General features: G+C 49.2%; 1 protein-coding gene across 5 annotated transcripts; it reads right to left on the reverse strand.

The window, feature by feature from the left end:
• Positions 1-443: 443 nt before the first annotated feature.
• Positions 444-19,221, reverse strand: SPINT1 (serine peptidase inhibitor, Kunitz type 1). Of its 5 annotated transcripts, XM_013192633.3 has the most exons (11): positions 19,049-19,221; positions 18,415-18,896; positions 10,614-10,765; positions 9,109-9,247; positions 7,885-8,055; positions 7,343-7,369; positions 5,933-6,058; positions 4,974-5,024; positions 4,560-4,730; positions 3,778-3,834; positions 444-2,631 (listed from the first exon to the last, which is right to left on the reverse strand). In XM_013192633.3, the coding sequence occupies exons 2-11, from the start codon at positions 18,851-18,853 to the stop codon at positions 2,435-2,437; spliced, it is 1,530 nt and encodes a 509-aa protein (XP_013048087.3). In that variant the 5' UTR covers positions 18,854-18,896; positions 19,049-19,221; the 3' UTR covers positions 444-2,434. The 5 variants fall into 5 exon arrangements, with proteins under 5 accessions (XP_013048087.3, XP_013048097.3, XP_047921057.2 ...); XM_013192643.3 differs by lacking the exon at positions 5,933-6,058; XM_048065100.2 differs by lacking the exon at positions 4,560-4,730.
• Between the last annotated feature and the right edge of the window lie 6,316 nt (positions 19,222-25,537).

Here is a 25,537-nt window from a genome sequence, read left to right on the forward strand (position 1 = left end):
GTGATGCAGGGGCAGGGCAGCCCAGTTTTAATGCACGTCCATGGCCCATTAGCTAACCTTACATCGCAGTAAGTTACATCTCACCAGCCTGGAGATGCAGGAGAGCAAGTCCTGTTTGAAGTGCAGTGTCTGCTCTTGGTTTCAGACGGAAACCAGTCTGACCAGCTGGAACCCAGTTTCAGGTTACACCCTGCCTCATCTCTCCCTGACTTAGTGGGCAATGATCTCACCCCCAGCACTCCCCAGGCAGGATTGCTCTCTCCAGTTAACCCTACCTGCTGCATTCACCTGTTCGTGCTGCGCCCCCCACCCAGCCCTCCCCAAACCGCGGCACTGTGGCTGCAGCAACACCTGCAGATGAAAGGGTGGGAGATAGCAGGCATGGGAACAGCACCTTCTTCCTCGGCAGGTCGTTGCTTCTCAGACACCACTCCCAAGCCAGATAAGACAAACAATTCCCTTTTATTGCAACTTGCATTATCAGAGTGAATGCACAAAAAGTAAATCAAGATGGTAAGTTTATTGCATAGGCTGTGGGAAAATCGGAGCGATGGAAGAAATGATACGAGACAGACCGTGAAAAGCCATGGAGGAATCTGACCTGCCCCAGGGACACCGGGGCAGATGGCTGTGAGCACGAGCCCTGCTGTGACAGGGAGAAGCGTGCAGTCAGATCGCCACCAGTCTGTGGGCAGCAGTTTCTTCCCCTCCAGCCCAGGCACTGGCACAACTCAGCACTTCTCCCAGAGCTGCACATGGGAGATGAGCCATTCCCCGAGCCATCAACAGAGCCTTCCAGAGCCACTCTGCCCTCAGCCCTGAAAGGGTCCAAGCATTTAAACTAAAATCTGTACATAGATTTGTGCTTTGTTACACGCACACACGCACGCACGCACCCCATTTCCTCTCTCTTCACAGCAGTTTTCCAGGAACAGTAGGCACAGGGGGCTCAGGGACTGGTGCCCACCCCATGCCTGGCAGGGCGTACCAGGCACTACAGAAACAGCAGTTTCAGCCCACAGCTGAAGCCCTCAGCAACCAGAGGCACAAGCCTGGATGCTGCAGACGTAGCCGTACAGAGCTGGGGGGCACCCTGCTACATCAGCCTACGGGGAGCACGCAGGACCTCAGCGAGGTGGGGATGTCACGTGCTGCCACGGGGCCAGGGATGAGCTCTGGACCTCCCAGGGCTGGGCTCATCTTGCACCGGGAGGGACAGGCCAGCAGGAAGGAGGATGTTAGCTGGCCTGCTCCTGATGACAGCGACTCAGGTCAGCAGCTGTGTGAGGAGAGGGCAGTAAAACCAAAATAGCAGCACAAGCTTCCTGGAGGGAGCAGCAGCCACCGGCACTGCTCGGTGGCACAGCCAGGACCACGCAGATGGCCTCAGTACCTCCAGGGAACCCTCTGGTTCCTTCACTGCACTTCTCCCCAAAATCCTCTCCTTCCCTACCTCCCTCAAGGATGCTTCCCAAACACCAGGCAGTGCTTTCCCACGAGGTTTCTGGGCAGCCCCTTTGGGAGCACAAGGTTTGCCATGGTCACCACTGGCTGGCACCACAGCAGCAACGGGGGGAGCTGGGTCCTTCTGTCCTCCCCTCACCATCAGCAGGAAAGTCAGGACATTCCCTTTCATTTTATGTGAGAATAAATAGATATTGTGTCAATGTGCTCAGGGTCAGGCTGAACACTGGAAAAGCAACCAGGGCAACTCAGGGAGAGAAAATGGTGGACACATACTGTATGCAGGTGGCTGTAACGTGACAGCCAGGCAGAAAAAAATATCTAGGTGCGCTTTTTGTTAAAAAGCAAAGCCTAGTGATTAAAACAGGTATTTCTGTTTCCTTCCATCATGAGAACAGGAACCACCGGACAGTGTCGCAGAGCTCTCAGAACAGGTCCAGCCAGTTACCCGAAGCACACAGTCCCCACGAGGCTCACCACGACCAGGAGGACTGCGGGAAGGCAGGGCCACCTTGCAAAGTGGGGAAAGGGCAGAAACTATGAGGCTGGGTGGAAGGAAGCGGCACTGCAAACACAAAATTGCTGGCTCTGGTGAGCTTGCACCATTCACCAATATGAATGCTACACAGATGCAATCTCAGGGTCCTTCAGTAAGTAGAGCTGACTTGTGCTCCAGGTTTGAGAAGGAAGAAAGTTGTCATTCAGAGTTTTCACTGGATTGTTTGAGGTTAGGAAGGGATAGACATCAGAGAGCATCAAAATGCTCCCAGGTCCTCAGTCCAGAGCAGCCATTTAGCCAGGACAATCACAACCACTATTACTGCCAAATCATGGCTAGATCTTGGCCTCATGCTACAAATGTCTTTAAGAAAAAAAAAAGCCCTTCAGGCACAGGCCCCTGTCTAAAAACAAAACTCCAGAAGTTCTTGGGAATGTCCCAATGCGCGGCTGGAGAGAGAGAGGCTGTAGGTCAGACTGGTTTGGTGGCACCGTTGTAAAACAGATGCTCAGTGTCCTCTGTGGTGGAGAGGGTGGAGTTGGTAGCGGTGGTCGGCTGACGGCGACGGCTGTTCTTCCTCCTGTTCTTCAGGAAGAAGTAGCCGATGATCACCAGGACCACCATGATGCAGATGCCGAGGAGCACAGCAATCACCACCTCAAAGGCACCTGCAGGGGATACACGAACGCGTTAGGAGGGCTGCTCCATGAGCTCTGGCACAGCATGGGCGGTCAGGAAGGAGCAAGCACAAAAGCTGCTGCAGAAGTCGTTATGGCAAAAAGGAGGAGGGGTGGGCTGGCAACCAAGGGGTCACTTCAAAACTGGGTGAAGAAGGAAGAGAACCACATGGCATAAGGGTACGGTCAAGGTACAGGCATCATCTCTCTCTCAAGTCACAGCTCCCATCATTTCTCAGATGCACCACGCCCTCTAAAGGCTATTCGGTGACTTCGGCAGACTCATCCATATATAAACACCAAACACTTCTCTAATGCTGCCCTTTCTTCATACATCAGCGGGGTGGTCACAGAGAAGCATCCCCTGGTTGGAATAAAGCCATGGGAGCAAGCTGTGGTGGATGGTCTGGGTCTGTGGGGAAAGAGCTTGTAGCAGTGCTGTGAGCACAGCAGTCAGCAGTCTTACAACTGACCAAACTCCTACGTTATTGATGGACATGTGGCAAACATGATGCATTTGAGAGCTGGGGTGAATGTGAGGGTTAAATCACCCTCTAGGTTTGAAGAACAGAAGGGTATAATTCCAGTTTTCTACTAAAGAAAGAGGTCTTGCAGCCCTGTGATGAAAAAGGACACCAAGCTTAATGTGTTGTTATTTGAAGAACCTGTAGTTCAATGGCTTTGGTGTTCTTTACAATTGTAGAGGGGAGGTATAGGGTCATGAGATGTCCCCACAATCAAGCACCAGACATTATTCACGTAACCACTTGGGCTTTTTTTTTTTTTTTTTTTTCAGAAGCTAGCAGTTCTTCTGTAAATGTGGCCATTAGGAAGAATTTTCCTTGTCATTTTTGATGTTGAACGTTCATGCATGTTGATAAAAAGGAAATCAGGAGTCTTTGCTATGAGCTACCGAGTCACAGATGAAGGAAAAATTAGCCCAGAGACACACAGTCCACAGAATAATCTCTCTGGCCACTGCTAGTGTCCCACAAGTCCCACATTGCTCCCTCAACCCCTCGGAAGGGGCATGGGGAATAGGAAAGAAGTTTATTATTTCCAAGGAAAGGCACTTTTTTTTTTTTCAGGACAGGGTGAAAGCAACAAACAAGCTCTGTATGAAGAACTGTTACTCACTTAACATAGCACTGTGGGGCTCAAATGATTCCCATCTCCGGCCAATGGCATCTGCTTCTGAATTGAGAGCAGAAACAGGAAAAAAGTTTTACAAAGAAAGGTGGGAACAAGGGCTAAGACAGGTTTCTGAGGAGTGCATTCCCAGTACTGTGAAGTGACTACATGCATACACCACCCTTCCTGACAGCCCTGGTCCTGAGCTCTCAGGGCAGACCTGTGAGACACACTCTAGCTGAGGCTGTCACTTCACAAAAGCAGCAACATTGCCTCCTAGCAGATGCAGTTTGTCAGAATTCCTCCCATGTCTGCTGTTGGTCTCCACAGCAACACCTACAGGGCACTACAGTGTGAAAGTTTTTCCTCTTGTTTGTTTAAAACTTCTGCCTCATATGTGTCATTGAGAATTTTCTTCATTTCTCCCCTCCCTCTTGTGAAGAGCTGGAGCCAAGCTAGAAAATTATATTGTTTTTAGAGAGGCCATACCATGTCTCTGTCTGGTTTTGTCATGCTCCTCTGAACATTTTTAAACATCAGCACCCAAAACGTTTTTTCAGCTCTGGGAAGTGACAGACTGCACTCTAGAAGAGTGCTGTAGACATGCACTGTTCCCCGCAAGTACTTCGTACATTGCAGAACACTGTGGGACATGGCCAGGGGTTGAGAACAGAACTGCTTTGTCTGAAGGCTCCCAAGGCACTGCCTCTTTGTCACCACAGAACTTAATCTTGAGGGATTTTCCAAGATTGATCAGTAAAACTCCAGCCCTCACTATGTCTGCTTACTTGTGATGCCTGAACACGATTTCATGCACTCTCCCTCTTCTTCAAAGTTGTTCTTGTTGCCACCACAGCCCCCATAGGTGAAGCGGTCGCATTTCTCGGAGAATGGGTTATAGTACCAGCGGGGGATGCTCTCTGTGCACAGACCAGTGTCGGGCAAGTCCACACAGTGATCTGGCAAAGCAAGGGAGAGATGCTCTAGCCCAAGCAGCACATTCCCAGAGCAGCAACATCTGCTCATGGCAGAAGAGCACAAGCACTGCGGCAGAGGGCATCCATGGTGAGACCTGTGGCTCTCGGGTGCTCCCTGCCCAGTTGGCAGATGCTCAAATTGGCATTGCCACGGTGAGCTGCCACTACAAAACTGAAGAGAAAGGCAGAAGCTGGCAGATGTCAGCCTAGGTGCTCTGTACATACCCTGCTTTCGTGTAACGTTGATTTTCTGCAGTCTATTGAACTCACGAGCATCTGCAAGAGAAACATTTTGTGTTAGAACTTCTCTCACCAGTTGAATACAAAAAAATAAAAAATAAAGAAAAGCTTCCATCCACATAGACATGGGCAGACAGGGCTTTCCTGAATATTTATTTACTATTACAAGCCAAGGAAAGAGAGATGTAACCTGAGGTTCTTAGATATCTCAGTGCTATGAAAGGAACATGGGAAAATAAAACGTAACAACTAGAAACTATTCCCAATGTCAGTTCCACAAATACAGAGGAGAAACTAAGAAAAGCAAAGGCTGCTTTCTTAGGTTTTTCCATCACGAAAAATGGGGAAACTTTTCTCACTCCAGATTTTTGAAAAGTATGAAAGAGCATTAGTGCAGGAAATGAGAGGTCAAGAGAAATGAATCATATGCTTGCAGCCTAGAAAGGTAACAAAATACACACAGATAGGGAAGAGATTATGGGAACACTGTGAGAAGAAGGAGGGAGGAAGAAGGGATTAGAAATTTCAGCAGCTTGCCACTGTGCATTTATATTAGCTTAATGTGAGGATGTTGAGGGGACTGAGACGCTGGACAAATTGGGAGAAATAACGGTTTATTTTTCCATCTCCAAAGACGAGGAGAGCAGGTAAGGTCATTCAGAGATAAAACATTGGAAGAGGAGAGAACAGGCTCTCAAGTCTCACAGGCAGGCACAGAGAAGAGAGTGGAAGGAACATCCCAGCAGGAAAAGCAGCTGTAGCAGTCAGCAGCAACCAGGGAGATGGCAGAACCTGCAAATATGACAATACTGCAGAAGAGTTCATGCAGGGTCAGGAGTAAGAATACAGGGCAACGGAAAGCATTGAGTCAACAGACGCAACTTATATTGTGCTCATCCCTGTGCATATACTAAGTATTCTAACCCAGAATTTGAAGAACTTACATTGTTCACAATACACCTCGTCTGATCCATCAGCACAGTCTGGAGTTTCGTCACACTCCAGATAGGCATCAATGCAGCAGCCATCCTTGCATCTGAAGGAGGGGGCCTGACAGTTCCCATTGCATACTGCATCAGAAACAGTTCAGATAGTTCATTAAAATTCATTCTTTCTCCCTGCCACATAGATGCTTTATGAAGGACTTAAAAGCTGGTGATAGGGCTGGCAAAGCTCTCTCTTCAGTGCCACTCTACTCAAAAAAAAAGAAAAAAAATGCAACTTCTTGTTTATAAGGCAAGCACTCCTCTGGGAACAGCCTTGCTTCCTCTCAAAAAAAAAAAAGCTCACGGAAGGTGGAAGCAAGACAGGTTAATGCTCCAGACACCATGGGGACATGGTGACAAAAGACCCAGAAAAGGCTGAAGTACTCAATGCCTTCTTTGCCTCCGTCTTTACTGGGAGGGTCTGCCTGCAGGCTTCCCAGTCCCTGGCTTAAGGGCAGAGACTGGGGCAGTGAAACCACTGAAAGCTTGTGAGTAATATAGAATGGGGGTAGCAGGAGACACAATGGCATGCAGGGAGAGCAGGGTAGGTGGGAGAAGGCTTTCAGCTTTGCTCATGAAGTGCAAAGGAAAATGCCAAGACAAAGCAGCAAACTAAAAGTCCCACACCTGAGACAGAACAACCCCATGCAAGAGCACCAGTCCGACACCAAGAAGAGAGAAAGAAGTCCTGCAGAAGAGGCGCTGAGGGTCAGGATGGACGTGCTGGATGTGTCAGCAGAGAGCTCTTGTGGCAAGGATGGCCAACTGCACGCTGGGCTGGGAGAGCTGGCGGAGACAAGTGGTCGTTCCCCTCTGCCCCAGAGGTGGTCCCAGCTGGTCAGTGCTGTGCCCAGGTCTGAGCTCCCCAGTCACAAAAGACACTGGCATACCGGAGGGAAGCCGTAGAGACTCAGGAAGAGGTTGGAGCACATGACCTAGCATGAAGTTATGGAAAAGACAGAGACAGACTCTTTTTGGAGGTGCATAGTAATAGGATGAGCGGCAACAGACACAAGTTACAACAGGGGAAACTGATTCCATAGAAGGGAAAAAAAATATGAGGGTTGTCCAGAGAGAGCATAAAATCTCCTTCCTCAGAGATACCCAAAACTGGCCTGGACACAGTCCTGAGCAACCTTACATGACTCAGAGCTGGCCCTGCTTTGAGTAGTGGGTTGGACCAGGTGACCTCTAGAGGTAATTTCCAACCTGAATTCTCCTATGATGTGAAAGTGAAAGGCTTGGTAGAGAAATTAGTCTCCAACACCTCACTTCCACACTGACTGCTAATCAAAAAGCCACAGGAATGGATATGAGACACTAAGCCTGAGCTTAGGGCAGGATTACACAGGGGTGAAGGAGGCTTACCTGGCATTTGTCGCCCACCAACAGAACCTGAAGAGATAAGTGGGAAAATAAAATAAATTTACTACCACATCACTTTGTCAGCTTAAGATCAGCTTTATATTGCCTCCATGTTTCACCTAAGAAATGTACCTTTTCTAGAACAGAGACCTGTAGCAGTGTGGGATGCAAATACTGAATTTAGGCTTAAGGTGTGGCACAAGGTTTTGGTGAGGGTTTCTGCAGCCAGAGACACACCAGGTACACCTGGTCCTGAAGAGGTTGAGCCAGAATGAGCCAGCTCTTGCCACCGCCTGTCCTGTCTGGTTACACCAAGCCTGTGGTGACGCTTGATGCTGACTGAGTGGAGCTGACCTGGCACTGAGCAGGGGAGCAGAGCTCCAGGAACTGGCTTAGACACATCAGCACTGCAGGACTCCTCATCCGTAACTAGCTAGGTCTTCTCAGCTCTACCGCTAGCTGCCAGCCAAGAAGCTGCAGTACCTGCCCACAAGGACATCCCAGTCCTGTGAGAAAGAGGGGGTCGATTTTTGAAGTAGACTCACCCTTAACATTCTTGCAGGCGAGTTCACATTCCTCTTCCTGTAAGTAGTTATTCTTGTTGGCCTTGCATCCGCCAAAAATGAACTCTTCACACTGCTGAAGGGCTGGGTTGTAAAACCAGCGTGGAAAAGAGCCGCGACACCAACCCACCTTCTTTGGAGTCAAGCAATGCTCTATCGAGAAAGAGCACAGAAGGCTCTGGTTAGCTTGCTTGACATCCACACCAAGGAGAAAATCTTTCAAAGGAAAGTTTGTTAACGGTGTAGACATTTGTCTGAAAGATTTACATAACACTGAGTGGTATGCAGAAAGCAAGTAGGGAATCACATTATATGTTTACTTATACGAGAGGCAGGCTTTTATATATACTTACATGAGAGGCCACAAAATTAAATTAGAAGGTCCCACATTCATGAAAGCACACAGCACAGAGTTTATGTGTGAAACTCCTTGCTTCAGGATGCTACTGCTATGCAAAGACTCGTCCACGGATATTTAACACAAAAACATCCTCTTTCACTTAAAAAGACTGTAAATTCCTCACATAGCTGTAAATAGCTGTAAATTCCTTGTAGCCAAGCATACTAGGGATTTACCGATAGCATGTCATGTCCTAGCTACTGTCAAGTATCAAACTCTGGATGCTGTTGGATGCGGTGTACTGGATTTCTGACAGACTTTTAGAGTGACCTGATATGCCTGTTCTTATATTTTTATGGTACCTGAGGTGGAAGAAGAAATTCTAGTCAACCATTTGTCCAAGAATGCTTTGCCCCTAATGTAGTTGTCATACTGAACGTTTTGGAGCGACTCTGAATGTCACGCAGACAACTCCACCTAACTTGTGGCTTAAGGGAATTAGGCCCTTCACAACAAAACTGTGGTGTCAACAAGGCCTTTTGGGTTCTCTCTTACACCCTTGACGGACTCCAGGCTCCAGCCACTCTGGTGTTACCCAGTAGAGGGAGCAATGTCATACAGAGAAGAACAGATATTGCAGGGCACCTCTTCTGCAGAGGATGAGAAAAACCTAAAATAGACCACTGTGAATGCAGAGACTTTCTACTGTTTGTCAGGTCCAGGCTTTTACTGGGAAAAGCTGACATGCAAGCCCGGTCTGTTGGCTGTGCTCTTTTCCCATCTACCCCCCGAGAAGAGCACTGGTAATGCCAGAACATCACCCAGGCTTGGGGAGACCAGCTGTATGTTTGTGGGCTCAGGCTCACCTTCAGTTTGCTCAGCATTCAGCACCACGATGGTGATGTTGGTGAAGTCTCTCTGCTGGGCGGTGTCTGTGACGGTAAGCTGGAAGACGTAAGTGCCCACCTGTAGGTTGGAGATTTCTACTTGGTCTTCTTCCTGCTTCTGAGAATGCAAAAGAAAGGCTAATGGAGAAGAGGCACACGTAATGAGGGCATGAGCGAAGCCACGCAAGACCCATGCTGCATTAGGAAGAAAGAAGCTTGGCTGGAAACCCTCAAGCAGAATTTTGGCATTAAAAATGTCTCAGTGCTGTACAGTGCCCCTGAAATCCACGGGCTGGATTCTGACTGCTGGTACCCAGCTGGAGTAGCAGAGTGAAAGAGTACCAGAAGAACATTAGAATGTTCATATCTGGGGATGTTGTGAAGGCATGTGGGAAAGCAAAAGACTTTGGAGAGGCCTAAAATATCTGCAGCTTTTATTTTACTTCTTTAAAAATGAAAATTGTCATGAATAATTTATATAGCACATAGGAAATATGCTAGGTATATTTAAGAAATATATACCCTTTCATTTTGAATATGGAAAGTATATTTAGTTTCAGAAATAGAATAGAGTGCATATTTCTTTGCCTGTTAAGAGGTTTCTAAAGGAGAAGAACTTATTTTGTCAGAAAATAAAGTTTTGTTTTTATAGACACAAACTTTTTCTCAAAGTTTGTTGACAATGCTGGGCCTCAATTTCTATGTTGTTTCTGCCTTTTTAGTTACGTTTCAAGACAGTGTTGCCAAATAACATCTTAAGGTAGTTTAAACACTGAAAACACATTAGCTTAATACTAAAGGCCAGTGGTAAATTTGTCCTGGACCTTGCAGCCAGTATTACGCAGGAGATCCCATGGCCAAAGAGCAAAGGCAGACTTGTTCATCAAGAAGAGCATTTTGAAACGTAGCAGTTGTGATACCTTTAGGCATTGCTCTAAAATACTCACATATTTCTTAATTGTCTTCACATATTTCCTACTCTTCCATAGTAGGTAAGAGGAGTAAACATAAAGATGACTCTTTTTGTTTTGGTTTAGATAGTTATTGTTTTTTGTTTTGTTTTATTTGGGGAGGGTGGGAGGAAAGTTGCTTTGGTTGTGCTAGCGGAAAGAAAGAAAGAAGGAGAGCAGCATTTCCAGATTTCCATAGCCCCCTCAGCACCCTAGAGCTAGATATTGCTAGTCTTCAAAACCAGCTGTAGGCCTGGTACACTCCTTTGCTAATTCTCCCAGAAGGTGCCACATGAGCTCCATACAAGCTCCAAGGCTTTCTAGAGTATTTTGCAGAAGTTTAACAGCAACCATTTGCTCTTCAAGAGCCACAAGTCACATTTAACATCTACAAGACAGTGTTCACACTCCAGAGATCTTGGAGCTTGTCAGGAGACATGGTTTCTGCTCCAGCTCAGCTAAAGGTGGAGAGCCCAGCCTGGAGCAGACCGCAGGTGACACTGACCAAGCTGCTTCCTTCATGCATCTCCCTACCTTCATCTCCACAGAGGGGTCACCGAGGATCTGTTTCCATTCATAGCTGACAATCCCACGGTCGTCTGTGCTCTCTGCGCCTCTCAGCATCACTGGCTCCCCGGGCTGTACCCGCATGTCCCTGCCAATGCGGGCTATTGGAGGACGGTCATCTGTGGAAGAAGTGCAGAGCAAGGCTCGGGTAAGAGGCTGAAGGGTCCAGTCCTTGTCTCCATCATGGGAAAGGGGGGACTCTCCCGGGGTAAATCAATACAGACATCATCCACTAAAAGGAAAAACGCTTTTAAACAGCTGTGCTTCTTGCAGCCTGAGCAAGCAACTGGCGATCAATACCGTTACTGCTGCCCTCTGTAATTTAACAATTCCACAACCCACTCTGTCAGTGCCTTTGAGCTGTTTCTGCCCACAGGAGTCACTGGAGGAGGGTGTCCCTGTGGCTACAGCCACCGTGCTTCTAACAGCTGGACCACATCCTCGCAAAACAGCACGGAGCAATCTCCACCCTGCCGCTTCGGGAGATGACCTGATGTGGGTGTTCAAGAATGTGGGACGGACTCTCATCATTCCTACCACCAGCTGTAAGCACTGTGTTGTGTACTTAACTGTGCAAGGTGGGGTTTGGGTGGAAAACAGCCCTCCTCCACCTCATCTTACACCCTGACACACGCACCTTGGAAAATGCACACAAATGCCATTCACACTGTTATTATTTTTGTGCCATCACAAGGATTAGCTTACTAGCAGCCTCCACAGTCCATTAAGCACTTTTCCAGGCTGTGCACTTAAGAGAGGAAAACTGATCTCTGCCCATACCAGCCAGATCAGACTACGCAGAGACACCGTAAGCCTGACTCATTATCTCCTTTGTCCTGCATGTCTCCTGTGTACATCCAGCCATAAAACTCCACCTGGTAGTGCCCGTACCAAGTCCAAGACACAATGTTCAAGTTCAGCCTGAGCCTTTTGGAATGGCATCAATTTTCATTTTTAATCTAGCTATGTCGCTCTACAATTTTGATACAATTGGGACTGAAGAAAAGTGCCCAAAGCCCTTGGAAAACTATTCCTCCAGCTAATTACTTTCATTGTTACAGACCTGCTCCTAATTTCCCATGTAAATGTTTCAGGATTCATGTCCCAGCTGTTGCCTCTTGCGAGAGCCTACTGAAGGGACCTGGAGTATAAGGCATACATACAAACAAAACTGACATTTGAAACAACCTACATGTAAGTTCTTTCATCTATAACTTAAGAAAATATAGAGGGTTTTGCAACATGTATTCCAGGTCAGACTGGCCACATGTCCACCCAGAACCTTCTATTTTCCATATCTTCAGATACCAAAATGAAGTGAAGATGATTAGTCCCATTCTGGTTTTACAAAGGCTGCTGCCACCAGAAAGTCACACATGAAATCAACCTTCCCGTTTTACAACTCCACCTTTTCTCCTCCACCTTCAGCTCCACCTGCAGCCTGGTCCCCAGCCACCCCTCATCACCAGGCTGGAGGGACTGTGGTTTTGGTGTGTGAAAACAGCTCGGTCACTTATAGCTCGTGCAGCTGCAGGGCTTCTGGTTAACTTTATCACACTGGTCTGCTCTCCGCAGACTGTCACCGGCTTTATCTTTCAGCCCATCTTCTCATGGAAGTATTGGGTGGGATGACCCAATGAGGCTTTGACAAGCAACCACCAAAACAGGCAGAGAGGGCTGAAAGAGGCCGGAAAGATGACATCTGCATCAGAGGCAGAGGTGCCCACCCGATGTCCTTTGGCCTTTGGGTGAGGCATCGCTGCCTGCTGCTCCCTCCCCAGGGATGCATGCCAAAGTGATTGATCCTGCCTCCACCAGGCACAGAGGCTGCTGGAAGACTCCAAGCTGGGCTGGGCAAGCCTGGCGCCTCTTGGTTTGAGCAGGGCCAGTAGAATGAATAAATGGAGCTTCACTTTATTTTCAAGAGATCTTACCAAGGGCCACAGGAGCATCCATAGCCAAAAGCAGACTGCAGCTGGCAATTCTTCCCAAACTAAACAGGGGAAAACAGCCACACACCAGTACGAGCTCTGGGAAGGAGACACGTTCCTGCCATTCCTGCCAGGCAAACACCACGAGCCTGAGCTGGAGAAACACCATCTGCTTCTTGCCACCCTCCTGCCAGGGTAAGCCCAATAGGTGGGGGCAGTAACACAAGGGAAAGACCAGTTCTTCAGCACCACAAAGGCTGGTTGTTAACTTACAACAAGATCTTACTCCGGATCATATATTTCCTCGACATTTTTAAGTATGCACACTGTAATAAATACATACATACATACACACATAGATAAAAGACAAGCCAAACATTTTACCACAGATCAATTTAGTCGCTTTGGCTCGTGGATTGCCGAGTGAAGTAAAAGGTCTGTTCTGAGTAATGGGCCAGCTACCTCTCCAGACTCCATCTCTGACAAGCAAAACTCCCAAGCCTGTTCACCCCCAGAAAACCAGAGGATTTGCTTGTGTGCAGTGACTGCAAAGGAGGACCTTTCACTAGGAACACAAGATTTCTTTTTCAGATGACTCTCTTTTCTCCTTAGGACCTCTGAAAGCTCAGCAGCTTTGAAGCATTTTCATTACACTGACTATGTAAAGCCTTCAGCAGGCATTTTCCACCTGAGCTTCATAACCAAGTGCTTACTAACACAGGGTAAATACCAACAAGCTGATCTGGGAAGGGAGATTCTCCATTCAGTTCTTTTTGCTCTGAAAGGTAGTCTGAAAATGAAAATTGCCTTCGCTATAATGCTCTTTGGTCTCTGGAAAGTTTCCGTAGAAGTCCATAATTAGTAGGGAGATTAAAGCTTTATGATGCTGTTGTGCTCTTTACTGTTGGAGCACCAGCTCCTGGGGTCACATCATCAAGCAACAACTTCAGCTTCCAATCAGAAAATAGATAGGAAAAGGATTATTTTTTAATGATCCCGGAGAAAAACTTAATAGGATAAATCCAAAATGCTTAAAAACAAAATCCCAAATTTAAATGACCCATAATATATTCAGGCTGCAAGTCCCGTGTTTTGCTTTTTAAAAAATTTTTAGATCTTACACAGTGAATAAGTTTCAAGGCTTATACAGTGAATGGTTTGTCTGGCTTCACCAATGCATAAATCCAAACCAATGCTGACAGGGGAACATAAATCTAAAAGATACTGAATTCCTACAAGGGCTGTAAAAGCAAGCATGAGGTGGGGAGGGAGACCCCAGCAGGGACCCCGCTGCCAGCGGAATCAGGTGCCAGCGAAATCCTGCAGGAGAAAGCAAAGCTCACAGATAGAAGGCTTCTCTTTTGGAGCTTACATACCAGCTGCTGCCCTCAAGACACAAATTCACAGAAAACCAGATTTGCTTCATTCCAGGGCTCAGGGAGATAACACCCTGAGTACTTGAGACTGTAAAGCAATACTTAAAATACTGCAGAATGTGCTGAGATTGCTTGTGTATTGTCACCTACTGCCTGCTTGTGTCCCCAGCAGCAGCTCAGAAGCAAGATGAGCAGTGCTAGTGCTGGGGACACGGAGGCACCTCACTGAGGACAAAAGCCACCGCTCAAAGCCATGAGGCAAATCAGCAGCAGAGGCGGGAACAGAAACGAGGCCACCCAAATTCCAGGCTGGTGTCCAGGCATGAGACACAAAACCTCGGAGGTTTCGAGGTGCCAGCTGAGCCTGAGCAAGATGGCAGGGCAGTAGTGCTGCTCCCCTGCCAGCACTGAATCCCTGCTCTGCCCTGTGTGCCAAGGCTGCCATGCGAAAGCAAACAACTCGCAGCTGGGGGTTATGCAAATCTCACCCACCTGCACTAGGAAACTGCACAATAACAGGCAAGGCAATGAAGGATGTTGTTGTGCTGTTAATTTGCCTGAGGAGGGGGGAAAAGAGAAGGGCAACAGAACAGTTGCTTGGAAAAAGAGAAATGCGGACTCTTTCTGCAGGGATTTGTCCTGGCTGGGCAGTAAATCCGGTCACAATAAAGCCATAAAGTTTTTCTATAACTCACGCAAGACAAAGCAGCTCTCAGGATTAGTTTCTAGAGGCTTGTGCAATGGTTTACAGGAGAAGCACACAGCAGGTCAGCTTAACCTCTCTGCAGCCGTGCAGCAGGGAGCTGGACCGGTCTCCAAGGGCCCACCACCAGTCTCTGCATGGGCGATGTGGTCACCGACCCTGCCGTTCCCCCTCTCCCCTGTGCTGGGCACCTGAGGATGGTGGCTGGACCAAACCCTCAGAGGCAGACGTTGGCCTGGGAACTCTCCATTCTGAGTGTGTCACCAAAGCTGTAACCTGCAAAGCTCCATCCACGGTTAGGTGGGAGCGGGCGCCTCCTGCACCCCCCATTTTCCTCCGCGCTCCCTGTCTCCCCCCCACAAGCCCGTCTCCCACTCAAATTCAAGGAGAGTGTCACCGAGCGTTTCACAACCACCGCAAGGGGTTCAGTTCATGAAACGGACAAAGGTTCAGGGAGGTTATTTTCCAGTTTCACGCCCAGAACTGGTTTGCCCAGACCAGAATAAGCTCATGGTTACCTAAACAAAAATGGGCTCCATTATTACCGACAAAGTGCACGGTGAGCCTGCCCCTCCCGAATGAGCCAGGCAGAAAACTCGCAGCAAAGTTCAGTCTGGGAAGCGATTTAAGGGGACAGTGCCTTTTAACGATGCCAGCAGAGGCTTTGGGCTGTACAGGAGCTGGAGCAGGCAAGAGGCAGAACCAAACTGCCATCGCCATCTTATCCTGGACTCAGAAGCTCTTGTTCTCCAGAATACTGAAAACATACTTGGATGATGTGCAGACGCTACATTGCAGCTGTGTTCTCTGTTACCAGTACCTTTAGAATTTTTCTGAAGTCATAAAAACCCAGGAGTGGCTGGAGTGGGGTAGGTCAGGGGTGCCCCTGTCCCAGTGCTCAGTTTCCAGTGGTCTCTCTGTGCATGCTCAAGGAAGAGCAAGATCAGGGCAAGGATACGCGATGCTTCCCCCATAATACTCTCCCAGCTTTCAGCTGCTTCCATCAGGGTCAGGAAACACTCCAAAATTAAATCTGTCTATTCAGCAGTCCCCAGGTGTGCTCTTCCTTTCAAGAATTATCTAGTCTCCTCTTGAACATATATCAACCTCTTAATTCAACAGGCCTTCTCCCAGTGAGTCTTGGGATACGTGGCTTTTTTCTTTAATGTCACCCAGTGGGGCTTCTAAACTGCATAAACATATATTTCACTATTCATTAGGAAAACATGCTTTTAATCCTCATTTTTGCAGACTGTCTGGAGCATACCCTGGAGGCTTTGAGGACACCTGACAGCAGGTAAAGGAAAGGGACTATAAAGCAGTGCATAAGCTTCCTGCCATCCTTTGGAGCCCAGCCTCGGGGGGGGGGTGACGACAACCCAGGCTCCAGAAGAGCTTTCCATTTTCACAGAGATGCAGCACAACAGTGAGTTGACAGCTTTGCCTGCAGCGCAAAATCAGGTCCAAGAGGGTTTTTTTTTTTTCTTTTTTTTTTTGCCTAAAAACACATGGGGGGAAAGTCTGGCGTGCTGAAAACCGCCTCCTTACTCACCAGTTTCACCCTGCTTCTTCAGGCATCCTCAAAAAGCCCAGAAACTGAACCCATGCTGAACTTCCTTATTGCTGCTAGGCGCCCAGCAAGCGCCCAGGGGCGTGTTGACTTGGCCTCCTGCACCTGCACCTCCGTGTCCCCCCTCCCAGCAGCCACACTCCTCCACCTCCTCCTGGTCTGACCCCACTCCACTATCCCACACCTGGGGGGGTGGGGGAAAGGGGGGTTTGGGGTTGTTGTCTTTGTTGATTCTTTCTGGCTCTCAACCAAAATCAAGATCTGCATTCTTAACTGTCTACTCAGCTGCCCTGGGGAGGAGGGCTCAGCCAGGATAGCCTGATTTAGCCCCAGAAACGCATTTCCCAACAAAGCACAGCATGAACAGCCTGATGCAAACACACGGCAGCAAGCTCCCTGGTGTCTGTTGCCACAGCTGGAGCCCTGCCTGGCACCCTGCGTGCTCTGAGAGCAAACACGGGGTGTAGAAGGACCGAGCCCTTCCTACACCTGCAGCGGTGCCATGGCGCAAGCCCCACGTGAGCGAGGAGGGGCATGGCAGGCAGTGGTCCTAACAGAGCCTTTCTAGCATGCTTTCCCCCTCTCCATGCAGCCTTCCTGCTCCACCACAGCCATCCCAACCCCTTGGGAAGCAGCGTCAGGGCTGGCTCACGAGGCAGCACCTGCCTGTCGTTGGCTGGGATGCTCCGGCAGGCAGCTGGGTGCCAAACCTAGCCAGGGGAGCCAGCTCTGCCCAGCCACCCCGTCCTGCCATGGCCAGGGATAAGGCTGGAGCAGCAAACAACATCTCTCGAGAAAGCTCGGTGACCCGGGGAGGCCTCCCAGTGTCCTGCACGTAGGCCATGCTGGGCCCTGCGACCTGCTGCCGCGGGTCTGCAGCCTCCTTGTACAGCACACCGGTCTGCACTGGTGAAGGGCTGCGTTGCTCAACAGCACATTATATTTTAATCTAACCTTGTGAAATCAGGATGCACCGGGGATGATGCATTCCCCTTTCCTCCTACAGCAAAGCATGTAGGAGTTTGGACTCCTGGAGATGTGGCTTAGCTCCTCACTAACTGCAGCTCCCCTGGGAAGGGTTTGAGCCCAGGACAAAGACATGGGATGACTACTGCAACAGGGAGCTAGAGATTCACCAGAAGGCCCTAAAATATGACTAGTGGGGACAAAGGACAGGAGAACCGCCTCTGCCGTGACAAAAGCGGTCAGCCTCACAGGCTGGCACATCCCAGACTGCGCAGCTCACACGATGGGGCCTAAGCCCATGCACCAGCTGCTGCCCTTGGTATCTGCACAACTGCTCTTCCTTGCCCCCAGGGTTGGCTGGGAGGGGCCCAGAGGAGGATGTCCTGCACGGGGATCTCCTGGCAGCCCTGCCCATCCATCAACAGGTAATAAACTGGTTATGGTTGCCAAAACACGCAGTCAAGCCAGAGGCTTGTTCGGCTTCCTCCAAAACAAGGGAGAAAGGAGGCAGAAGAAGGAATTGGCATGTTTTTGGTGTTTCTGAACACACTGCATGTTTACGGAGACTGCAGAGCATGTGGCAAGCGGCCAGCTACAGATTACTTTGTTTTCCACCAGGCCAGGTGCAAACTTTCCGAGCAGGGAAGCAGAGGCTGGAAAAGAGAAACCCACCTCCAGAGGGGGAGCTTTCTAACCAAAACCCACCCAGCAAAACCACACAAACCCCAACAAACCCCGCGGTACCAAGGCACCTTGCCGCCCCGGCAAGTAAGGAAAAGTAAGCACCTTGCGTCCTGCCTCCAGCCCCTGAGCAATTAGCAGATTAATGTGGCCCTTTAAAAGGCGTCAATGTTTAGATTTTAGGGGATTTCACTTTCCAACATTAAAAGCCTGGGGGAAGGGAGAAGAAAAACAGCACTCTTTTTCTCTGTGTTGTCAAGTATCAAAAACACAGCCTTCATTCAGTAAACACACACTCCACCCGACTCAAATAGGTTAAAGAATGGCTCCTGCTCCATTTGCTAATAGGTAAATTGAGGCACTGATCAAAGTTAGGGAAAACCTCTGCCATGGACGGGCGTATAGAAACCTAAGCTTAACACCACTCTGTCCCAGCCATTTGGCAGCACAGCTGCACAATTGAGAGCTGGAAGAACTGAGGCCAGCAGCCCTCGGTGCTCACCCAACCCCAGATGGCACAGATCCATTATGGGCACCTTACCATTAGATCCGTGCTTCTGCATTGCCTCGTAGGCACCGTAGACGTCCTTCTTCAAGAAGTTGAGAAAGCCAGCCTTCCTCATAAACCTGCAGACGAAAGTATGCTCGTAGAGGCAGTTGAGGAGAAAGCAGCCTTGGATGTCGTCTTCCCCTGAGTTTGGGACCTGCTCCACGAGGGCCAGGTTACAAGCAGGGTCCTTACAGCAAGCCCTCATGCAGTCCCTGCCCCGATGGACCATGGGGGACGACAAGAAGGTGGCTCCATTCTGGACGGAGGCGTCTGTGTCCAGCACCAAACCCGGCATCCCCACCGTAAAGTCCTCCAGGCAGGTTTCTCCAAATGGTTTTGTCTCCTGCTCTTCACCAAAGACGACTGCCACTGCCACCAGCACCAGGCAGACCCTGAATCTGGACTGCGGACCCGGTCTCCTGCTGGCCATCCTGGCACCCTGGTCCTCACCGCCTTGAGACCCTAGTCCTTTCCTAAAGGGAGAGAAGACAGATGAAGGTAAGAGGGACGGTGCCCAAGTACATGCCACCTTTTGGACACGCTCCAGGTCCCCGCTCTCCCCATGGTGGCTGATGTGTCCCCCCACCCTGCAGCTCACCCCCAGGCACACGCTCTCAGCTCCCACCTGTGTGGTCTCAGGTGGGACCGATGCTAGGAGAAGGGTGTCTCCCTGCTCCCCCTGTGCCTTCACCCCTCAGGTGTGCCCTCGGCAGCGTCCAGTGAAGACAAAGGCACGGAAGGGGCAGGAAGTGAAAACCAACTCCCAGAGAGAGGAAAAAAAAAATCAAGTCACTCCCCTCCTTGCTGCATTGCGTAAGAGGAAGGGGAGGAGAGCAGGGTGATACCATTTCCCACTCCGCTGGCAAGGGGAGCGAAGGCTCCCATGGGAGCACCCAGCACAGCCCTATGCATCCGAGAGTGGTACTCCGTGCTCTCGCACAGGTGCAAGGGCACCCACCCCATCCCTACGCTTCAGCCGGCCCAAAAGCCCAAACGGGTTGTGCTGAAAGCCGTGAGCACATGTCCTCTGGTGGCAGCCCTTGCAGCGCAGCATCGCCACCGGTGGGGTGGCAGGGATCCCAGGTCTCACTGACCCAAATGAGTCAGCCCCCTGGCTTGGCCTCGTAACCTGCACCCACTGTCAGGCATTTCATGCTCAAAACCATTCATTCCCAGCTTTTGGGACATAACACTCCTCTTCGGTGAAAACCCTTGGCAGTGTGCCTGGCAGCAGCCCCTGCACCACTGCAGCGAGACTTTTTGGTGCTCAGCCTCCTGGTGAGCCATGTTCCAGTGCTCCCCACTCTCACACAGATCAGCCACAAATAGGCACAGAAACGCTGCCTGCTGTAACTTGGGTATGTGTTTTACCTTCCTGCTTCTATTTGCAGAGCTAGGATCAAATTCCCCTGTTCACCAGCTACATCAGTGTCACCACTCCCTCTGCAAGCACTCCTAAACCCCTGAGTAAAGTCTTCTTAGCCCTCCGTCATAGTGCTTAGGAGGGCAGAGGGTGCTTGTAATTTGCGTGGACATTATTTTTAATGAAATATTGCATCACTTCAAAGGCAGAAGCAAATGTGAGATGGTATTGATTGGCAAATCTTTGAGAAGAGATGGTGAGCAATGGCTGTGCTTTGAGCAGCAGCTACCTTTGCAGTTTTGGGGACCTTGCTGGTGTCCCGCATTCCAATTCCTGCTGCTTGTTTCTGTCTGTGGTACCCCTGATGCTGGGGAAATAATAAATAAATAAATAAATAAATGACAAGGTTGTCTTTTATTCTGCACAGCCTGAGGCACTCAAGCCCTCCCTTGCACCCCTCCTCCCCCTGTTTTAAATGTTTACAGAAGAGTGAGCCCCTTCATAAACTAATCAAGCCTTACCTTAAGAGTAGGGGATTTAATCCCTTTTGCTCCCATCAGAAGACTGTGCTAGTGTCATGCTGCAAGCTTTTCTGCTGCTCACCATAAAGGTATTTATACTTACTTTATATACCTTATATTCATTTTTCTTGTGCACTGTTGTCCTTTAATTTCAAAAGCTTCTCTCCTATTATCTTCTTCAGGTGTATTTACTTTAGTGAAATCATATCCTAACTCAGTCTTCATTTTGCTAGTGGAAGCCAGCCATGATCTTTTAATCACTTCTTTTATGGCAGAGTCTCCATTCCCCCTTTGTTATCTTAGTGTCTTTTTTCTGTGTGTTTTCCAGTTCTGTTTTTTTTTTTTTGTTATTATTAAATGTGTTACAAAACTGTATGCCATAGGCTCAAAATGGATCACCATTATCAAGTATTTAATCTTCAGTCTCTCTGATGGAAATCCATTGCTGAATACATCTTAGGATCATTTTAGTATCTTTCATAGGTTCACTGAAGAGCCATCTTATGAACAGAACATCTTTAGCGGATCTTGAACTTGTTCTTTCTGCCATTTTCAGCTGATCAGCCTCCAGCTAAAATTCTTGTGACCATTTCCTAAAAATGTGACCTTACTTTTTATATTCTTTATATTCTTAAATTTGACCCACTTCTCCATCTTGGCAGATGGGTCTGGCTTCTTTATTTGACTTTTAAACATCATGGTTTTTGTCCTCCACTGTAGAAGTGATGCATCCCACCTCTGTGCCAGCAGCATTTCTAAATACGCCAGTTTGTTCTGGAGAGGTTCAGTAATTAATGTTTTAATTGGGGTTAGTCCCAAGATCAAGGATTTCTCTTAGGAACTGCTCTCCATTGCAGCATCTTTCCTTGCATCTCAGTAGCCTGCCCCCTGCTCACCTAACCCAGAGCTCCCATCTCAGGCCTCGTCTAGCAAACAAATAATTTCCCATGACTCCAGCTGAGCTGTGTGTTACTCATATTAGCGTGAAGAGAAAGCAGGTTGTGTGATTTTATGGCTTGGGAGTGTTTTTAAAGGGGTCCTGAAACAGTGAGTCATGGTTAATGTTTGTCTTTTATGGGCTGAGAAGTGTCTGCTCTCGGTCCTGCAATAATAGCTACTCAGCAGCTTACTGGGGGGGGTTAAAATACACAGTGGCTTAATATTTGACTAGAATTGTAGCTCTTAGACATGCACGGCTTGTAAAAAAAATGAGTAGCAGCCTGCGTCACCTACCTTGATGTGACCGCTGTGGGGACCCAGCACCCACCAGCAGGTGGGCACCCAGCTGCTGGAAGGAAGGGTCCCAAAAAGGCAGAAAAAACAAGGAAGACTTGCTCCAGGTCCCCTTTGCCCAGCCAAGTGGCACCACAGCTTGCAGTGACTTCCTGACAGCCGCTCCGTTCTGCTCGGCTGTATCTGAGAACCGCTCCGTGTGTAACTAGCACTCGGGAGACAGGTTTGCTTGCTTGCTTGTTTTGTTGTATTTGCCTCGGGTTAAACCTCCTGGTGTGGTTTAGGGGCGAGACCCGGATGCAAGTGACGGCACAAAGCTGTGGCAAAGGAAGGAGACGGGGAGGGATCTCAGCAGGCCATGACTAACCGCCCGTCCTGAGGAACCAAGCCAGGGAAAGGGTGACAGGCTGCTGAGTCCTCACCAGAGCCTTTCCCACCTTACCAAGGGCAGCTGTAGGGAGGGAGGACTGTTTCCGTGGAGAAGTTCCTGTCTGTTGTCCTGCCCGGCGCTGTGCCTCTTATTTTATTGTTGCTAGTCACGGTAAGCTGTTAAATACAGGAGCACTAGGAAAGGAAGAAGGGGAAATTGTGCTTAGACTAGTTACGCTGAGGAAGCATCTACGTTTTCGCCATGTCTGCGCTAGGCTCCTATAGGGAGATAGTTATGGAAATGGCTCCTTTTGTGAAGCAAAGAGCCTTCAATTTGCAGGAAGCTGATAAAATTTAACATTTCCCATTGAAGTTCCCAGAGGTGACCTGAGCTGTTCTTGATGGGCTGTGGTGTTCCCCAGGCCGCTCCTTCTCCCTCCCTTCCTGCAGACACCACAGCCCCTGGGAAGCTGCAGGTCTTCGACACCTTCAGGCCAGCTGCCAGCGCCTCCTCTGCTCTCCCTTGCATTTGGGGATGGAGATCAAAACACAAGTTTTGGAACCAAAACCAACATGGATGGATTTTTCAAAGGCATTTTTCAAATGCCAGTTAGTGGCATTTAATTCACATTGCCTTTAACAAGAGCCTTTAGCCCTTACCCTTCTGACTGCATTACCAAGGCCGAGGGGGCTGAGGGCTGCCTCTCCTAGCCCCTTGCCTTTACTGCTGGGACAGGGCTGCTTCTTGAGCCGGTGCCAAGTCCCCAGTTTGGGGTTCCCCAGTCAAATAAAAGCGTTGGGAGCTGTTTGTCCCTCAGTATTCCTCTCCTCACTGGCCTTTCACTGCCTGGCGGAAGGCCGCCCTGTCAGGGAGAGGAGTGCTTGGCCACCGCTGAGGAGCACCAAGGCTCTCCACCTGCAGGTGGAAGCCAGCACTGCTGCTCGGGTGAGGGCTGTGTGTGCTGGAGCCTCGCGGCTGCTTCCTCAGCTCTCCATGGGCTGGGAATGGACAAAGCAGTCTCCTTGTCTAGCAAGAGCTGGGGGGCAACGGGGCAGCTTTTTCAGTTTCCATGCTGCAGAGGAAGCACCAGAGGGTGAGGGCAGTGGCTGGCAGAAGCTGGGGCGCAGGGGTACCAGGGCTGCCACAGGGCTCAGGGCTCTTCTGACCTCCAGCCCTGGCTGTTTTCTGATCCACAGAGTTACTTCAGTGCCTGCTTCTGCCCACAAGAGCATGAAGAACATCCTTACCTTGTGGTGTCTATGTAGCATCGGTACAGTCACCTCTGCTGCCTTTCCTGGCTTAATTTGTGCTAACTACCATGTTTGTAACCACAGGGAAAGTGATCATTTTCTAAAGCAGGTGGGGAGTGGCTCCTGGCTGTCTTGAAGGAAAAAAATTCCTCTCTGGGCTGAGACACGAGGGTAAGAGGCCATCCAGCTCTCTAGAAAGAGGAGCTGGGTCCCTGCTGAATTATTGAGGGTGCGTAGCTGCTGTCGGCTTGGAGTGAAAGAGGAACACCGGCTTTGGTCACAGGTGTGGGGTGGAGAGTGTGAGCTCCAGGAGGAGCGTAACTGGATCCATCTCTTGCACTCATTTGCTCCGGTGCCTCAGCTGTTTGGCACCATGACACAAGCGTTCAGCTTGGTGGCCCTCTTCGGCTGGGGCCGTAGATCGTTGCAAAAGCCCACCTTTTGTGGTATTGAATACCACCCCGCTCCTCTCAGAGGCAAAAGCTCCCTCCTAGGGCAGGCGGCTGGTGCACCCCATGGGAGATGCTGCCTTCCTCCCCAGGGATAATGCTGCCCACCCTGCACGAGGCCCACAGGAACCTCTACCGTGCCCTCACGGGGTGATTTTACACGTTGCCTTTTTGCTTCTTCCTCCTGCTTTAATGATTGATTAGAACAGCTTGTGGCAGGAGGAGGCCTACTTCATCTGTAAACATTTATTTTTGCATCGCCACCTTCTTGCTACAAAGAATTCATGACTAAGCGCTTACAACCCAGAGCAGGATAATAAACATCCTGTAGTGCAGCTCGCTTTGGCGTGCAGCCCTCCTAAGGGCCTCTGGCATTCCCCTGTGACCAACTTGCTCCCCTGTGTGGTGACACCGCTCGAGCAGCACGAGGGCACCAGGGGCTTCTCATAGCTTTGCTGATAAAGCACAGACGGTGGGGTAAGCCTGCCTGTGGACATTCTCAGGTGTGGTATCTCAGTCCATTACTCATGCTCAAGGGGGGTTACCAGTCAAGAGAGGCTCCATCTGCTTGAAGAGCAGGCAGCTGCCATTAGGGCAGGGTGCATGCCCCTCCTCCTCACACCCATCCCATGCTTCATAAATTCAGCTCAGCTGACAGAGGATTAACAGGGCAAGCTCCATCTTCCATGCAGAGGTCACCTGGCCTAAGGAAGAGCATCAGGGTCAGCATGTGCGATGGAGGAAGGGTACAACTTCCCTGCCAGCTTCAGCCACTGCAAATTTTTGGATGGATTGCTTTCTCTGGTCTTAACACCAGCCTGCCTGGAGTTCTGCAGGAAAATCTGTCAGCGTTTGTGGCAGTGGGACCAAGGAAAATGTAGGTTGTTTTACCCCATTTGAAAAAAAAAGTCAGACTTTGAACACCAAGATAGAGCACTTCTGTTGGGAGACAATTTAATACCTGGCAAAGTGTGTCCTTTGGTCCAGATTTACTCCATCTTTGGATTGCCTATTAACCTTTGAAAAGTCAACAGTTGTAAACACATTATAAGATATTCATGGGTTTTGCAAGATTTTTAACTGTTAAGAATCTCTCCTCAGGGAGTATGCTCCCACCCTCTCGTAGTATGGATTTTTCTGGAAAATTTTGCTGTAAGACAGCTTTAGGAGTGAGACTAGGCGGTGAATACAGTCAAGCAGTGAGGAAAAATGGGGCAAGCTTAGCAAATTAATTAGCTGACAGCTGGCTTCTGAATAGAAGCTTCAGTCTGTCTGAAAAGCAGGTGACATGATACCAGTTTTAGGTATACTTTAGTACTTTGTCCTTCCCTTTAATGGGGCTGGAGCAAGCTTCAGGATAAACACTTTGTGGAACTATCTGTCAAAAAAGACTTTTTTTTAAAAAAAAAATTTCCCCCAAACTCAAATTGAGAAGAAGGGCTGGAACATCCCTGCTTATTTTTCTACCAGCCTGTGGAGGAGTTGCTGCTGGCTGGCTGTGCCACCACCTCTGGGCACAGCGATGTGGCTTTGGCAGGGGGCCTGGATCTGACTTCCAGAGAAAGCCAGTCTCCACCTTACGTACTATTTCCACACAAACCATGGGACTGAAGCTGCTGATCTGCTTCACGGCAGAAAATCTTGGTGGGTTCATCTGTGTGACAGGGCAGCACCCAGTGCAGGTCATGGGAAGGCTCTGGGGACAGATGGATAGATGGGTGTGATATAGCATCGGAAGCAGGGACGGGTTTCCTGCTGCCCTGGCACTCCATAAACACGTCTCATCTGATTTCTGCCCCTCTGATCAGCGCTGCTCACGTGTCCCTCTAACATGGGACTGGGGAATAATGTTGCAGACCTTTAACCCATATTCCAGTAAGAAAGAGACTGTAAACTAATCAATGATACATATTGTAACAGTTTATGAT

This window comes from Anser cygnoides, chromosome 5, assembly GCF_040182565.1.
Source record: "Anser cygnoides isolate HZ-2024a breed goose chromosome 5, Taihu_goose_T2T_genome, whole genome shotgun sequence".
NCBI lineage: Eukaryota > Metazoa > Chordata > Aves > Anseriformes > Anatidae > Anser > Anser cygnoides.

Bases quoted from the DNA above. Each gene is read 5' to 3' on its own strand.
- SPINT1 (XM_013192633.3), bottom strand. From the start codon at position 18,853: ATGGCCAGCAGGAGACCGGGTCCGCAGTCCAGATTCAGGGTCTGCCTG. The intron at 8,056-9,108 runs GTGAGCCTGAGC...CTTTCTCGATAG, and splicing joins GAATGCTGAGCAAACTGAAG to AGCATTGCTTGACTCCAAAG. The intron at 4,731-4,973 runs GTATGTACAGAG...TTGCTTTGCCAG, and splicing joins CAACGTTACACGAAAGCAGG to ATCACTGTGTGGACTTGCCC.